The sequence below is a fragment of the Triturus cristatus genome, chromosome 2_2 (genome assembly GCF_964204655.1).
Source record: "Triturus cristatus chromosome 2_2, aTriCri1.1, whole genome shotgun sequence".
Taxonomy (NCBI): domain Eukaryota; kingdom Metazoa; phylum Chordata; class Amphibia; order Caudata; family Salamandridae; genus Triturus; species Triturus cristatus.
In genome coordinates this window covers 306,870,876-306,889,602 of record NC_140582.1, presented here as the reverse complement: position 1 = coordinate 306,889,602, position 18,727 = coordinate 306,870,876, and the positions used below count along the sequence as shown (strand labels likewise).

At 41.5% G+C, this 18,727-nt stretch overlaps 1 protein-coding gene across 1 annotated transcript in view; it reads left to right on the top strand.

Annotated features, from left to right (window-relative positions):
* LOC146862164 (thioredoxin-like) overlaps positions 1-18,727 on the top strand; it is a 108,615-nt gene that overhangs the window by 55,710 nt on the left and 34,178 nt on the right. Inside the window, exon 4 of the mRNA XM_085643229.1 lies at positions 4,339-4,404. Coding sequence (XP_085499355.1) covers positions 4,339-4,404 — 66 coding nt within the window. The remainder of the gene's footprint in view (positions 1-4,338; positions 4,405-18,727) is intronic.

Genomic DNA, 18,727 nt, shown 5'->3' with positions numbered 1-18,727 from the left:
ACGCAACAATCTCACGTTGCACATCGCAGCTCATTGGAACCTCCGCTGCATGACGCAACTCCATGCAAGGATATCACTTTCACAGCTCCCCGGAACAGGTGCGGCACAATGCATCTCCTATCCCAGACCTCTCATGACCTTTGCTATGCGATGCATCCTCCATGAGGACGACCAGATATCCACAGTTGGCGCTTTGTGCTTTTTGGCACTATATCCTCTGAAATCTTCAAAATTACTTATCTACGATTCTACTGATTGAATATTTGTTCTTTTGGTCTTACTCTATTTTTCTAATTTTATGTGGGATTTTTCTTATGTTGTGTTATCACTTTATTACTGTTTTAAGTGCTCCATAAATACTTTACACATTGCTTCTAAGTTAAACCTGACTGTTCTATCACAATTTGCTAGAGGGTTGAGCAGAGGTTATTTTGGGGTTTGCTTGTGACTTCACCCTGACAAGGATTGTGGTTGCTGCTTGAGGAGGGTTACACCCCCTTCCATTAGTAACTCAATTTCTTACAACAGGGATTGCTCATCAATGCACTAGACTCTATAACTTGCTGAGTGCCTGCATCAATCGCCTCCTGATCATCAGGGATGACGGTGGGAGGATTCAACAGGGCCTTGTTTTCTGCCCACTGGGTTGCCCCCAGTCTCTCCTCAACACTGGTTAATTCATTGTTTATCAAACCCATTGCTCCCAAAAGGTAGTTAGTAATTATGTTAGTGGAAGCAAGCAAGACTAACCTTACCAGGCATCCTCTGCACAATCATCCTTTTAACCATAATTAATGATTATTTTCCAGGTACTATAAATCATAGGGCACTTTTCAGCACTGTCTCTTTGGTAGACCGCTGTTGTGGGGATTAAAGTTCTATCCCTGAGAAGAGCACCCCTTTGGCTTGTCAGGTAACTTCTATGCACCTGCAAGGCACTTCCAAGTAAGCCCCACCTCTTTGGTAGACGGGTGTTGTGGGATTGAAGTCCTGTCCCCAAGAATGGCGATCCTCTTGTATTTTGCTTACCATCTTTGTTAATTCATACTTTCAAAGTAAATGGCATCCCCTTGCGATTCCGTTGGTTCCCGGGCAGTGACTTCGTCTATGAATGTATCCAGAACAAAACTTGTTCCTTCTACTAATACATTGTGTGAAACTTATCAGTGAACACTGTTTGCGACTTTAGGGAACAGCACTGTTTTTGGCAGTTACGTCACCAAATGGGAGACTGCACCATGTGATGCACTCACCTGATCCCAATCGTGGAGACGACACTGGAACCAATTCAGGACCTCCTATACCTCACAGGACCGAGCCCGCTCAAGGAACAGAAACTCTTTGAACCAAGCGCTTCCCTTGAGAGAAGGGGAGTTGGGATAAAATAAGAAAAGAGAGACTTGAACTTACTGGATCTGCTCAGCGGCTATGAAACACTGGGTAACAGGAATTGTTGCTCCTGAGACCTTCTGTGTCTGTGAGGTAGGTATGCACTTGACCAGAACATCTGGTTTTGCGATGATGCCATCCACTGGAAATGACATGAGGAGGCAGTTACCATCAGCACACTAACAGGTCTTTATATACAATGAATATGTATTGACTTCAATGACATACACTTACAGGTTTCATCATCAGCACGGCATGAGAGAAGAAATACCAAAATCACAGATTTGAAGTGTGGGACACTCCCACAAATTAATCCCGGAACACAGATTTCGTAGCAAGGTTCAAACACTCTAAAAGGCTTTCTCTTGGCACTATGATTCGTCAGAGAAACACGAAACTAAAGTCTCTAGTCCTTACGCAATCACAGCTCTAGCGCCGAGGTTGCAAGAGGGTTCCGAGCACACAAGAAGTGCTGAAGGAAATCATGAAGAGGGAATGGAGCAAAAGTCTAATCTTTGAAGACACTGATACTCAGTCCTGCTTAGGAGGATTAGTGCGCACTAGCCTGATGTCAAGTACTTAGCCTAGTTCTTCCACTTGTCTGAAGTTTGAAGAAGGACTCAAGGCTTTGACTCAGGGAGTTGCAGGGGAACAGGAGTAGCTGTGCAGGAGGGAGAGCAGAAGGAGGCAAAGGGAGCTGAATTCATGGGAATCACTGGTTCAACTTGGACTTGAAGAAGACTGGAGCGCATCTTGGTTCCGGCTGGATTCTTCTGGTGAGTCGGAAGGGTGAAGCTTGTTCCACAGAAAGTGAGGCCAAGCCTTGACTTGGGGTTATGCCTGGTTGATATACATATACCCTCTTAAAGGCTCAATGGATGTAACTAGATCACGTGGGACTCATGACCTTCGGAAGGTTCTCAAACCCTTGAAGAAAACACGTGTTAGTACACTCGCTTTGACCTTACAGGAAGGACAGGTGCAACTTAACAGTCGGAACCAAATTAACAGGAAACAAATGTATCGCTTTTGCTCGAACGTGCATAATCAAAAACAACAACAAGGTCCATGCAACAGCGGGTGTAAGGCACTCTATTGGTTCACGGGATTCTGGGGGAAGCTTGCAGAGACTCAATGGAAAACCACACCAAGGGACTAGTAACAGTGGGTTCAAGGTAATCTATTGGTTAATGGGTTCCGGGATTGGGATGCTAGCAGGGATTCAAACGCAATAGAATCCTGGGCTTTGGGGAACATCTGTCATAGTGTGCCATTAAATGGCAGAAGGGTAATACAAATTGAGGCCTGCGCGCTAGGCCCTCTACACAAAGGGTGCATGAGGGGGTCCTAATACACTGCAACCTCTCTTCCCTCCCTGATGGTCCACCACAATGCTATCATGGCGACACTTGGTGACTGGTCCTTTTTTCTGGTGACCAGCTGTTTGACAGATCATCCAGGTTTTTGATCCCTTGCTAGTTCACTGGAGACTGGACAGAAAAGATGTTGAATGCATAGTCACAACAACATGAAACGAAAACAAGAACTTTTCAAAAATGCCTCGGTACCTGAAACTCCCTTTACAGGTGCCAATTGGAGGCACTTTGGACATACCTGCATGTACTATTTGATGGCCATATTGAAATGGTTTTTGACACATGAACTATTTAATGAAATAGCTTGCGAGGGCTTTGTAGCTCATTAGCCTATATTGTAATTAATAACCCTTATCCATCAACGGTCATAAACTGCAGCATTTTTGGGGCTAATTTTCGTGGTGAAATCAATGTGTGACAATGGTAGAGGATTGCTGTCTAAGTCCAATTTGATTAAAGGGTATGATAAAGGGGCGGCTCCTCCATTAGTGTGGAGGAGCATCGCCTCACTCTTGGAACCAGCAGACGCATGTGAAATAAAATGATAATAAAGCAGTTAATAAAACTGCTTTATTATCATTTTATTTTACTCCAGAGCCACCACCAAGTCTTAAGGGCGTTTCCAGGAGGAGTGGTGGGCTTAGGGTACTGCCAGCACACATGTAGATTTGGCCAGCCAACTTTGATCGGCCAAACCGACATGCACACATAAATATCTCCAGGCTGTTGCTGGACATATAGGCAGGCTCAGGAGCACAGGCTCCCAGTCCCTACTGGAGTGCAGAACCAGCCTCCTCCACCCAATCCCTATGCTTCTCTCATGCTGGGTAATACCAGCATAAGAGTAGTGTCTGGATTGGTGCAGGAGACTCTGGGAGCCAGTGTGAACATCATCTGAAGAGGCGGCGAGACGGCAGATGTCAGGCTACTGGAAATATTTTATATTTTTTTCTCCTTCTAAGCTGCCTCACCGATTTCCCCAGCTAGCAGCCTCTACTGATATGATATTCCATGGCTCAAGTTTGCGTAGTAGAATTTTAGCATAGATTTTAGCCTCTACATACATAGTTGTGGAGTTAAGAATAGTAAATCTATACTTACCTCTATACACTTACCTTTTCAACATTTGAGTCCTTGATATTTTTTTCCATGATATTCTGTCAGCACAATATTTTTGAGTAGATATCAAAGTGGAATAACTCACCATATTCATAAAGAGATAGATAGATAGATAGACAGACAGACAGACAGACAGACAGACAGACAGACAGACAGACAGACAGACAGACAGACAGACAGACAGACAGACAGACAGACAGACAGACAGACAGACAGACAGACAGACAGACAGACAGACAGACAGACAGACAGACAGACAGACAGACAGACAGACAGACAGACAGACAGACAGACAGACAGACAGACAGACAGACAGACAGACAGACAGACAGACAGACAGACAGACAGACAGAAAATGGCTATAGTTTCCATTCAGAGAAGCTAATGTAATTATTAGAAAACATCATACCACTTTTCGCTATTCTCACGGCATATTATTTGTTCCCTTTTCCAGGATTTGGAACTGTGTAATTTCATTACTGGCACCCCAACGTTTTATTTCTACAGGAATGAACAGAAGGTACAGTACTACTTTACTACTTGCCGAAAAGTGTAATATGCCAATGTCAAAATGGCTTGTTAACACTACTGACACTTTATGTGAGGTTGTTGTATGCATTCAGTACATCCTTATAATTATTCATATATCAGTACTTTGAGAGAAAGCAAATTCCTGCTGGCCCATACTGTAATAAATGATTTTAGATATTGTAGTAGCACAATAACTATTGCCTTCAAACACGACCATAATATGCAAAATCATCACTGTCCCCAACAAAGATGCTTTCAAGTTCATTACCTCAAAATTCAATATTAACTCAACAAAAGCACCAATATTTTTGTGGTTTACAAGCATCAGAATCCTGACTCCAGTTACTTAATGACCTTCTCACTTTGCTTTCCCCACACTTGTAAATAAAATCATCATCCTTGGTATCCTTTTGGTTGACTAAACCATTTTCTCCAACATCTTCTTAGATTCCATGCAAATTTTGGATCCATCCAGTATACAGGGTGTTCTTTGGTCCACATCTTTCTCATGACACATTTTATCCCTGAAATAACTTTTGGCTAATCATGCATCCCTTCCCTTCCAAATGACGATCCAGCCCAAGGAAAATGTCTCACGTCTCCTTCATGATGCTATTTATACTAAACACACAAAAGATGATTTGGAAGACTGTTTGCAATTTGTCTAACCACTGGCAATCTCTCCGGATAGATTACCAATCCATCATTCTTTTGTTCACAATGCCATTTCAGTTTGGACCTAGCTATATGCAAATCAATATTGACCCTGCTCCAGTTGGACTGCCCGAATTGCCAAGCCAGATCCTCCGTGAACTGAACTACAAGCAATCAAAGGCCTGGTTCAACCTGACTAGGGCTCATCAGCTTGGCTCCAGTGGCACAGTGAGCGCGGGATTCTTGAATCCAAGTACTTCACCTTGGCCTTTGCGCACTGTTGCCTGAAGCCGCTGCTTGGAGATTATTCTATAAATATTCCATTCCAAAACATACCATGTAAAACAAGTAAACTACACTTTACAATGACAATTTTTTCATCTGCTCATTTATTGCTTAGTTCATAGATATCTCTTTTGAAAATTCAAACATTCTTCTTTTGTGTTGTTCTTTAGTCGATCAAACGTGACTGTTTGACATTTATTCTCATTCATAAATTCAACATAAATCTTTCATTTCGCCATGCCCAATGCATTTCGGGCCCCTCTGGCCCTTCTTCAGGGGCGTAATGTCTGAAAGTTATACAAACAGAAACTTAATTGTAAACTTAAATGCTTTTATATGTGCAAGGAAACACTGTAAACGCTGTGTTGCACTGTCACAGATAACATCCTCTACTCATGTTATTAAACCACATTTTTCTCTCCTAAAACCCACTAGAATCTTTCAAAACATGCGATGTTGTTTAATGAGCTTCACCTCACCATATTAAACTCAGACTTTATGTTATATAAAAGCTGCCAAAATGCACATACCTATGTTGCTCTAACTAGTTTGTCCTCGCTGCGTTGCCCCGAAGCATAAACCAGCTGAAAACCGGGACTCTTAAGTCTGTAAAACTATAGAAAGACAAATGATGTAAACCCAAACCGCCAGATACAACGCTATTATACTTAGTGTTATTCCTTCCTTGAAATGTGCTTTACCTTTCGAATGCTTCACAATCTCCTAGTCCGCTTCCCATAAGTACACTTAAGGGGTTTTGTTTGACTCCTGCTGCGCGTAACTATTCCTCTCTATCTGCTTGTGATCACATTAATAATACTGCTGCCGCAGCTGCTGCTGTGCTCGAAGTCTAGTAGACAACAAAAACGGACTACCCGCTAACTCCTTCTACTTAGTATTAACGATGATCGCCCATTCCAAAATGGCGTGTCAACCTCTAGATTTTAACAAAACTTTATCAAACATCAATACTTCACACTTAAGCTACAGTATCGCCTTAACAAATCTGAGTTTAACTACTCACTATTCACAACAGTGGATATTAGGTGGTATGATTCAACATCCTTATCATGTCTTAAACGTTCCTAAATTACTGAAAAAAAAAAATATATATTTTTACATGAAAACATTCTCCAATACTGAACTTCACACTGTCCTTCGTATGTTCTTTACGGCTTGATGTTCGTGAATTCTGTACCACAATACCTTTTGTGGTATTGAAAGTCCTGCTATAAACCTAAGTTGATGCCTCTCAGCCTTGACCATAAGTTGCAATATTTACAAAAAACAGCTTAAATCCACTTTATCATTAATTCCTTTGGGCTCCTGCGTGTCTAGCCTTCTTATACAGAATATTTCTCGCTGAAGAAGAGTTTTACCCAGATCTTTGCCTGGGGTGTGTTCGATCTTCTCAATTATTGTGAATCTTAGTTGGGAAATGTTATGTCCCAATTTCATCCAATGTACTGCTAAATTGCTTTTCATATTCTTATTTCGAATTGTGCTTTTATGTACCGATATTCTCGTTTTTATTTTGCGTTCTGTTTTCCCTATGTACAGGGAACCACATGGACACTTAATTCCATAAATTACGTTACCTGTGTTACAATCTGAATTGTGTCTTAATTTGATCATTTCCCCAGTATGGGGATGCTGAATAGTATTCCCACTCATTACGTTGTTGCAATGCACACAGTTTTGGCATCTGCGCATTCCTCTGAATTCTTTTGCCTCTTTGATCTCTTGAAACTTCAAATGTTCTTTCAAATTCCTTGATCTTTTATAGGCGAAAACTGGTTTCTCCTTGAAAAGTTCCTTGAAATCACTCTCATTTTCTATGATTTCCCATCGTTTGTTGATTATTCTTTTCAATTGACTTGAACTTGTAGAGAAGGTGGAAACAAAGACTTGTCTTTTGAGTGTTTTTTCTGGTTGTGATATGAGTAGTTCCTCTCGTTTTATTCTGCTCATTCGTGAGATTGCTTCTTCAATCACTCCTTGTGGATAGCCTTTCATTTCATATCTTTCTTTTATAATGTTCACATTCTTTAGATACAAATCTTCATTCGAGCAAATTCTTTTGGCCCTAAGAAATTGTGAATATGGAAGATTTTGAATTAGATTCTGAGAATGAAAACTGTTGAAGGCCAAGGTGTTGTTTTTGTCCGTCGGTTTGTGAAATACTTCTGTTTGTATAGTTTTTTCCATTAGAGTGATCGAAACGTCCAAAAATGAAATTGATTTCTTGTCAATTGTGTGTGTGAAATCTATATGTTCATCCATTGTATTCAATTGTTTGATTTTTGTCTCCAACTTTTGTTTACTGTTTCCCCAAATAAGAAATATATCGTCTATGAATCTGCAGTACATCAACATGTTGTCTGTCCATTCTTTATCAGATATAATGAATTTTTCTTCAAACATGGCCATGTACGTATTCGCGTACGCTGGAGCTCCAGCAAAGCCCATAGATGTACCCTTTAGCTGTAGGAAAAATTGACCATCCCAATGAAAATAACTATGATGAAGACAAAAGTGTATCATGTCCAGCAAAAAAACTTTGTCTGCTCCTATAGTGGTTTGTTTTAATAGGGCCCATTCTACAGCTTCCAAACCCACTTCATGCGGGATGGAAGTATATAAAGCTTTTACATCCAATGTACACAAATGGACCTCATCATGTTTTACTAGTTCTGCGGCTTGTAGTTTCTGCAAAAAATGTGTTGTGTCCTTTACATAGGAAAACCAATTTTGTACAAACGGTTGTAAGAAAAAATCTATGTACTGACCTATTGGTTCGAAGATCGAGCCACACCCTGTGACTATCGGTCTGAATGGTGGGTTATCTACGCTCTTGTGGATTTTTGGTAGCATGTACAGTCCCGGTGTTTTAGGGTTGGTAACTGTCAAATATTGTTTTGTATTTTGTGTAATCCATTGCATCTCTGTTGCCCTGTTCAAAATTTTTTCCAAAGTTGTCAACATTTCTTTCGTAGGATCTTGGTCTAGGAGAAGATATGTATTGGAATCCATTATATGTTCTTTGACCTTTGACATGTAAAAAACTCGATCCATGACCACTGTTGCTCCGCCTTTGTCTGCTTTTTGAATCATGATTCTAGCATTGTTCTTCATGGATAATAGAACTTTGTAATCCTGCTGCGTGAAATTTGTTCTTTTGATTTTGGTGGGATTTATTGCTAGCAAATCATTCTTAACTAAATTCTCAAAAGTGTCCAGTATCTTATGTGACGTCGGTGCCTGAAATGTTGATTTCCTTTTGAATTCAATTAATTCTGGTTCATTTTTCTTTGCTTGTGTTTCGGGTAAAGCTGAAAAAAAATAAGGAAGACGTAATGTTCTCATGAATTTAAAGAGTGCTATTTCGTGATCTAATTTGGTGGAGTGATACGTAGGCACAAATCCCATTCCTTTATTGAGAAGTTTGATTTGTTTAGATGTTAATTGTACTGATGAAATATTCACCACTAAGTTGTTTTCTGACTCCTCAAGTTCAATTTTTGTTTTTCTTTTGCTCCTCCTGGTTTTCCTCCTTGTTTTCCCGGTGGTTGACTGGTATCCATTCCCTCTGCCAACAAAGACTTCGATGTTGATGTTGTGGGTATCTCATTGTGCGATGTTACACCTCCTCTTGTTTCTTATATCCCGGGACCCACGTCTGGGCATACACTTGCCACTTAAGATGTACATCAACCATACAAAAAGTGATTTGGATTAATGCTCACAATTTGTCTAACCAATGGCTATCTCTCAGGGTTGCATACTATTCCATCATTCTTTTGCTCAACATGTCATTTCAGTTTGGGCTCAACTATATGCAAATCAGTCTTGACCCTGCTCCAATAGGAACAGTCCAGCCTGACCTCCCAGGTCAGGCCCTCCCCTAACCAGAATACAAGCAACCCAAGACGCACTTCACCGTGACTAGGGCTCATCAGTCAGGTGCAGCTTGGCTCCAGTTGCCACTAGCAAACTAGTCAAGGTACATGGGGGCATATGTATCAGAATCTCCATTTGCGAATCTCAAATAGCGATTTTTTGAGAATCGCTATTTGAGAATTGCAAAACGGGATGTATTTAAAAATTCGCACATATTTTGCTAATTCTTAATATTCCATAATTGCAATTAGCGAATTGCGAAATCGCAATTAAGGAATACCTTCCCATTCATTCCTATGGGCCAGGAGGCCCATAGCAATGAATGGGAAGTCATTCTCAAATTGCGAATCGCAATTTGCTAATCGCAAATTGAGAATAATTTCAAAGGTGCAAGGGTGTCATGATGACACCCTGATGCACCCCTGAAATTAGCATGTGTGCGCATATGGCGCACATACATGCCCTAAGGGCATGTATGTGCGCCACATGGCACTTTGAAAAATGCCAAAAAGTGCATTTTTCAAAGAAATCGCAAATTACCACCAACTTGAAGTTGGTGGTAATTTCCGATTTCTTAAGGAGAAATCACACAACTTGGGTGCGTGTTACATAGCATTTAAGGAATCGCAATTTTCGATTCCTTAAATGCTTATGCAAAATTAAGAAATCGCAAAATTAGCGATTCCTTAATAATGCGATTCTAAAATGGCTCATACATCTCATTTTGCGATTTTGTATTCCAAAACGCTGTTTTTTTGCGAATCGCAGCGTTTGCGAATACAAAATCGATTGATACATATGCCCCCATGGTCCCTTCTGCAAAGCCATCTGTCCCTCTCACATCCTGAAAAGTTTATTTGCTAAGGGGAATGGTAACCTAATACAAAGACCTTCAGAAACTTATCTTCTGGTCATTCTTGACCTTTTATCTCTGCATGTATCAAATGATTGGCTTTAGAGATCTTTTGACATATCAGTTACTCAGAAGCAGGTAAAATAGTAATCATCGAAATAAGTGGCCATCAATGGTTAACTTGGGATCTTTAAATTATCATGCATTGCACCCAAACACTTGGAAAATGAGAAGGTCCTTCTCAGGTCATAGTAAACTTTAATGACCAATTCATACTAGAACATTTACATAGAAAGTTCAAATCACAAATACAAACAGTAGAGAAAACATTCCTTAATCTTGATTCCTAACAATTTTGTTTCGTCTTTAATTTAAGAACATGCAGTGATTCTTTTCACTGACATCGCATTTGTTGTGATTAATTTTTCTCTAAAAACCTACCTTTCCAGCTTGCCTCAATACAGGTTGTTACCCTGTTTGTAAAGAAATCAGAACCAAACCTCTCAAAACATTAATTTGTATGCCAGTTGCTAATATCTTATTCCTGGCAAAGGTTCAACAGTGGTGAACACTGAGACATCTGCAACAGCATCTAGAAACACAACACATTTGTGATGACCAACAGCCATTAACTTGTCCTTCCAGAGTCATCAAATCCACTTTCAACCGTGACTGTGCTGGTATAATAAAATTTTAGAATGATGGGTGCTTAGCTGTTTATGTGCTTTGAGATTGCCCCACTGCAACTGAAACTATGGACCATCAGATCCTGATAGCAACTGCTTTTGTCATGTCTGAAGATGGTAATCAGTGCCCAAACTGTTTTGTCTCTTTATCGGAAACAGCAGCAACAGCAGCATATTTCTCCTTTTCATGTCATCCATTTCTCAAGTTTTCTCCAGGCCCCAGAAAGATTCTGCTCCCTAATCCGTACTAATTTGTTTACTTTAAAATTGAACATGCCTGAATAGAGAACATACAGTGCATTTTTAAATACATGCTTGTATTCCAATGGGCAGCCAAAGACATTGGGTTGGTGCCAGACGAAAGACCAGTTCAGTTTATGAGTGGACTGTCTTGTAACAATATCCCTGGGAATCACCCATGCAAGACTTTGAACTGCATTTCGTTTTTTATCGCTAGCCTACGACGAGTCTTCAATGCAGGTGTAATCATGTAATCATTACGGTGGAACTCAAATATGATCCTTACGGATTGATATGTGATGTCTGGAGTTTATTGACAGTTGTGAGGGAGTGTTATACAGCAATTTTCTGAGTAACAGGTGGAGTTGAAAGTACGCACTTTAGCTACTTGATAACTAAGGATTTGAATGAATGCTGTCTCCAACAGCACCCCTGGCTGCCTTTGAGTTGGTCCTGTTGAAGACCCCAAATAGTTGGCCAATTAAAGAGGAGAAGTTTAGGGTTGACAGAGACCTTCAGGATACTTTTTTAACAGTTGAGGATGCACACCCAGGTTTAAAGAGAAATCAGCACTGGCATGAGCTACTGAGGCAAAAGACTGGATATAATACAGTTGTGAAAGAGGAATTGTATGAAACATAGCTACATGGTTCTTAAGGCAAAATGAGAAACAAAGAAAGGGCTATTTAAGCCATGAACTGTACCTTCTAGTGATTTGTTGTCCATGCACCCCTCATTCTGTTGTTTGGATTTTCCATTGTGGCCTCCTAGGGACTTAGTTACATGCAAATTAGTCTTGACCCTGGTCCAATCACAACAGTCCATCCTGAACTGCCAACTGTGCACAATACTGATCGATTGGGATGCAGCCCGAGTAATTACCAGTGGCTGAGATTAATTCAAGCATTCCATCCATCACTTTTGGTATACTTTAGTGTGTCACCCTAAGTGGGACAGGTATGCCCAGACCTGGGTCCTGTGAACACTGTGACACTAGTTGAACCAAGCTATGCCTGGCTGATGAGCCCATAAATAGGGCAAAACCGGTGCAGGGTTGCTGGGTTCAAACGGAGGTGACAAGGTGTACAAAATAACAATGGTTTGGGCTCTGAGTAATTACCAATGTCTAAGATTAATTCAAGCATTCCATCCATAACTTTTTTCCAAACTTTCTAAAAGTGGTAATTTTAAAATTGTAATTCAAAATCCAACTTCACCATAAATTAGTATTTTTCATTACAATGCCAAACACACCAAACATAAAGAGGTACCTGTTCCCATTCGTAAGTTACAGCTTATTAAATGTAATATGGTAACTCCAATTTTATCCTATTTCTAGAAGTAGTCCTTGTCATAGTGAAAAGCAAATTTAAGAGCTTTCATGTAAAACTGAAAAGTACATATCCCACCTTTTAAGTACATTGCACCATGCCCTCCGGGCTGACCAGGGCCCACCTTCGGGGTGACTTAAATGAGTTAAAAGGAACGGTTTGGGCCTGGCACCAGGTTTATTATGCCATGTCAAATTGGCAGTTTAAAACTGCAAACACAGGCTGCAATGGCAGGCATGAGACAAGTTTAAAGTGCTACTTAAATAGGTGGCACAGTCAGTGCTACAGTCTCACTAGTAGCAGTTAATTTACAGGCCCTGGGTACAGGTAGTAGCACTTTACTAGGGAAATACAAGTAAATTAAATATGCCAATTCGGTATATGCATGTTCTACCATTTTTTAAGGAGTGAGCACAAGCACTTTAGCACTCGCTAGCAGTGGTAAAGTATGCAGAGCCCTATAGCCATCGAAAATGATTCAGCATACAGGGGGGCTGAAGGCAAAAGGTTAAGGGTAAAACACACTAAGGTTGCCAGGTCTAACAGCACTCCAGTTTCACACAAGGATCCGAGGAAAACCAATAGTTTGAAAGTCTTTGAAGACTTAAACCAGTGGGGCAACATAAATTTGAAAGAGACTCATTTGACTAAATATGAGGCTTCTAAGTTTATTAAGTACAATTGGTTGGGGGTTATACTCTACATAGACCCACAATATCAATAGGATGTCTCTCTGGCTTTGAAATTTAATTGAGGTAGAAATTTGGTAGAGCATGCCTGCCTGGCAGGATTCTCTAAATTTGGCAGTCAATCTTCTGACAGGGGGCAGAAGCCATAATCTTCGCGGTCCTGCTGGGTCAGCCTCCATTGCTTAAATGACCCCAATTATCAATTTTTACGATATCATTCTTTCTTATTAGTTGGCAAATGTTTGTGAAGGATTAATCTGCACTATTCACCAGAGAATAATCGTGGATTATTCTCTGTTTGTTGTGGACGTTCATTTGTCAAAGAGGTGGTTTTTGGTGAGAAGAATGGGTTAGACAGCTGCTTTGAGAATAAATAGTGAGTTAGAAGTTATAATCATCTAGTTCTGCATTTCACGATGTCAGTTTGGGAAGTTATGATCGCTTAGTGCTGCATTTCACGGTGTTAGTGCTGAAGCAGAAAATACGTGTAATTGCAATTGAGAATGAAATAAGAGTATCACATTGTTGGAAAACAAAAAGATCAACTGCAGGCTTATTAACTGATGATATTCTGCTCCGGCTAGCCTGGGCTAAGGCAGAAATTGGAGATTGAGCCGACGTAAAGGCCGCTGAATGTTTCTTAGCTAAAAGAGAGCATTGCCACGAATTCAGTGAGCGGGTCGGACATACGCTGGCAGTTAGACAAAGGAGTATCGCGAGTGAGATAAATGAGATCATAGATGATTATGGAAATCTAGATACAGATCCACCTGGGATCCAGGAAGAATTTCGACAATTTTACCAATGGCTATAGGTTGAGGAATCCCAGGCGCGGCCGAATTTAACTTAAGGGTATCTCAATAGTATACCATTGCAGAATATTGAATCTGAGGACAGTGAGAAGTTGGAGGCAATTCTGACACAGGATGAGATCTTTGACGCACTGAGGAATCTCCCCTCAGGCAAGGCCACTGGACCTGACCAGATCCCTCTGAAGTTTTATAAAATTTTACTGGTTGAAATTGGACCCGACCTGGTTGATACGATCCGTTGGGCACAATCTGGGAGCCGATATTACAATATTTCTAAAAAAGGGTAAGCCGTCGCGGGAACCCGGATCATATCGGCCAATTACGCTCATAAATTGCGATGCAAAGATTTTTTCAAAAGCTCTGGCGACCAGATTAAACATTATCATAGGGAAAGCAATCCACCCGTGTCAGCATGAGTTTATACCAGGGAGGGGGACTACTCAGCATATACGTCAGGTTATAACCCTGTTTGACACAGCAGAAGTCTCAGGGGACCCTATGGCTTTGCTGCTTTTGGATGCAGAGAAAGCCTTCGATAGGGTCTCCTGGGATTATCTATGGGAGGCAAAGAAATGGTTCGGTATCGGGCAGGGGTTTATTAAAGCCATTCAAGCTATGTATAGTGCACCAACAGCCCGCTTGAGAATAAATGGGAAATATACTGCACCTTTTGCGATTAAATGGGGCACCCGGCAGGGCTGCCCATGCTCACCCCTTTTGTTCGCCATCTATAAAGACCCTTTACTCCGGCTATTAGATGCTTGCTATTATCTACCACTGGGTTGGAACAAAAGTCCTTGCATATGCGGACGACGTCACCTTAGTCACCCCTAACCCACTAGCAGCGATTGCGGCAGTTGAGGAGATAGCTCTAGCTTTTGGTGGGATCTCTGGATATGCCCTAAATAGGCAGAAGACTCAGTAGGTTATAAATGTTGGATTAGTCTTTCTGATCCATGGGTGATAGATTCAGTGGTTTATCTTGGTATCACTATATCCCCGGTTTTAAGTGATCTGGTGGCAATAAATATCGATCCTATAATCCGGAAAGCTAAAAAGGATTTTGACAAATTTCACAATCTGCATTTGTCTTTGGTGGGCCGCTGTAATGTGGTTAAAATGGTATTCTTACCAAAAATACTATACTTATTCAGGGCAATACCCCTAGAATTTGGTAATCAATGGTTTGCTGCTTTGGAGAACTTGGTTAACCGGTTTGTTTGGGCACACGGTAAAACAAGGAGGGCTTTACATTATATGACATTGCCACAGGTGCAAGGAGGTTGGGCACTCCCAGACTTTAAACTCTTTTTTTGGGCTGCGTCTCTTCAATACATTTGGGGGCAGTTCGGCGGTCGATCCGACGATCCTAGTGTTGAAGATAGGCTGCCAGATGTATATAGGTTATTGGTGGGTGACGATGCAGTGAACTGCTTTATGAAATTTAGCCTAGCTATTTTAAAAGAACAAAGTTTAAAACTATGCAGGCAGCCTTTAAAATCTGGGCTTCCCTTAAGAAGAAGAGTAAACTTTTACACCCAGCTGTTTGGAAATCCCACACTGCCAGAAATTTTTTCTGATCAAATCATTGGGGAGTGGGCGGGGCGCGGTTTTTTGAAAGTGGGGGACTTAATGAGCTCTGAGGGAATTTATCAATTTAAGGATATTCAGGACAAATTTGGTATTGGTACTAAGAACTTCTTTAAATATCTCCAACTCAGAAGTTTCCTGAGCAAAAAGATGGGCGGGTTTAATGGCTTTGGTAAAGATAAAATCATAGACGTTATAAGAAGCGGCGAGGGCTGCACTATAAAAGGAATTTATCTTGAACTTACTTCACTCAAGCAGGATGATCTAGAAAAGCAGGGTGAAAAATGGAAAGGCAGGCTGGGCACTGATTCCGATAACTTCCTTGAGTCTTTAGAGCTGGGGCAGACAGTTTTATGCTCAGGTGGTCTTCTGGCTCAGCATTACTAGACAATTTTCTCACTCTATTATACCCCGGCAAGGATAGCACAGTGGGGAGGGCAGGTGGGAACTAGGTGTTCACAGTGTGATTTACCAAATGCTCACTTAATTAAAATGTTTTCCACCTGTCCGCGTCTTGATATGTTATAATCCTCTATTGGGGCTTTTTGTGAACATACTTTGGGCCTTAAAGTTGAGCTAACCCCAGCCCTAATGCTTCTCGGGTTGACAATAACCATGGGCAAGATACGTGCTACCGTTTTCTTTTTCTTGCCATGGCAGTTCTGCGAATTTGTGTTGCTTCAGCCTGGCTGGATCAAGCTGCCCCAACATTTCCGCACTGGCTCGCTAGGCTACTTGCGGTATTTAATTTGGAGAGGGGAATCTTCGAAAGGTAAGAGATGGAAAACACTTGGTAGACGTATATGGGCCCCTATCTATAGCTGGAAGGAACAGCAGTTTCATAATGGGCCCTAGACATCTTGAAAAAAGAATTGGCATATAATTACTGCCGTGCTGTATCCCCTTTTGCTTACTTGTTTGTTAGAACTTTATTTTCATAGGATATTTGTTAGAGCTCTTTTCTAGTCGTGGATAACTTTTAGTTTTTTTTAATTTCCTTCCGTTACTTCCCAATTAGAGCTTACTTAAAAATGTATGTAAAAGAAAATGCTTTTTTTTCAAAATGTCGTTTATAAAAGACGAGATGTTTAATCCTCATACTTTAATGAAATGTATATACACAATTGGTGCTGTTTATAAATGAAAACTGCAAAATAAAAAAAAGGAAAACAAACAGATCTCCAAACAACAAGTTTAATTAAGGGGATTCTAGATAGTAGTGCCGGTGACATAACAAACATATGGTTCTTGGAAATTCTCGAAGATTTTAAACAATGTGTTGAGGACATGGCATCTTCAGTGGATAAAGCAGCAATGGAATGATTTTATTTTCCACAAATTTATTTGGAAATTGGAAGGGTTTTTGCAAAACAGGTCACTCTTAAAATTCTGAGAAATGTTAAAAATGTCTTCTGGAGGGTTTGCCCTCAGTACATAGTGCTTCTTTATAATTTGATGCTAGACGATCATTACCTTGGCTTCTAGCTTCAAATTATCATGTGTGAAGCTTACACAGCCTTGACTCCATTGTATTTGTCGGTGTGCTTGACCTATATCACTCCACAGGATTCAGGGCCGGACTGGGAACCAAAACCGGCCCTGACAAAGTGCTAGGCCGGCCCCCCCCCTCCCCTCCCGGGCGTTGGGGGTGCGGCCGAGCTCATTGCCAGGGCCGGTTTTCTGCCGATTTTGTTACAGGCCCGATTTTGCCGCTAATCTGCAAAAACTTCCCTGTAACAAAAACGGCCCCCAGGGGCCCAAAACCGGCCCCCACCCGTGCGGCGCACCGGGGGATTGCCCGGTGCCCGCTACAGCCAGTCCGGCCCTGACAGGGTTGGAATGGGATAAAAAAATCGGCCCAGGCACGCTAAAAAAACCAAGTGGCCTACATTTGCATATTGCCTTTCGCAAAACACTGATTTGGCAAAATTTTATAAAAAAGGGGGGGGGGGGTTAAAATAAAATGTACAGATTAGTTTACACTGGTGAAACACATCTGAAAACAAGTGTGGCCACTTCTGCTCAGGCCCCCTACCCCCGCTCAATATGCAAATATTGATGGGCCGGCCCAGCGACAGAAAGGTAGTGAAACCTCTGCCCTTTGATAAAAGTAAGGTAATGAGCACCCATCTGCCTCCAGAAAGGCCACTCAGGCATCCACTGGGCCGCTGGCGGCATTGAAAAACGCAGAAACCGCCCCCCCCCCCCATGCTACTCAAAAAAATAGGGTGGGGTATTTACTGGATACTACAATTATGTGGGAGCTGAGAAAATTATGCCGCTGGGATGATGAAATTATGCAGCAAAAAGACGAATTATACAGCATAAAGCAGCATAGTATGTAGTAGCATTATTATGTTATTTTGTCATTTTAGCAACTATTAATATTGTCTGGGCAATGTTGCACCTCATTAGCACTAGTTTCACTTCTAAAAAGAGCAATTAGCAACCGAAAGTTTCCTTTTTTTTGTGTCATTTTTTTTCCTTTTTTTTGTCAGGTTTATAAGTATTATGACACATACAGTTGTATAAAACAAAAACCTTTGTCAGGAAACCTGATGTAAACAATAAAGGGTTAAACAATGACAAATTTGCAGCCCAGTGTATATTCATATCCCCTAAACCATTACAGGGCATCAGACAACTCTCAAAAAGGCCCAGGCATCGCAGGGCCCGTGGGGGGGCTATGGAAATCCCTCACTTGCGGGTTCTAAAACATTTGTGGATAGCGGAGAGTCTGGGTCCACATCCCCAGCCTCCCCATCAGTACCCAAGTGCTCTATCATGTCCCCCCAGATTTCTAGGTCTCGTTCCACATTCTTATCGGTGTGAACTCTCTGAAGTCGACACCCCTCAGCTACCTCCCAGTCCAGTAAGTTTGCCCTCCACTTATTTCCCTCTGGTGGCGCCAAGCTCGCCCAATGAAATGCGATGTGCCGTCTGGCAAGGAGCAATCCCAGCTGAGCGAACTTATACCTCATCTTACTCCCTGTTTTTTTGGGGTGACAGCTGTCCCAGCAAGCAACGTCTCCTTAAGTTCCGCACCACTTCCTCCCAAAACGGTCCTATTCTCCTACATCCCCACGTAATGTACGCAAAGTGACGGCCCCGCATCTTGGGTATCCATCGGTGTCAGCTAGGCCCTGTATAGGTATTAAGAAGTTTGACAGTTTGAAGCTGGCATTACTGGCCACCCACTTCACCTGAGCCTGAGTGCGCCTCCACTCCCCAGCTGAGAGGGGGTCTGCCAGGTCCCTGTTCCCTCTGCCCCT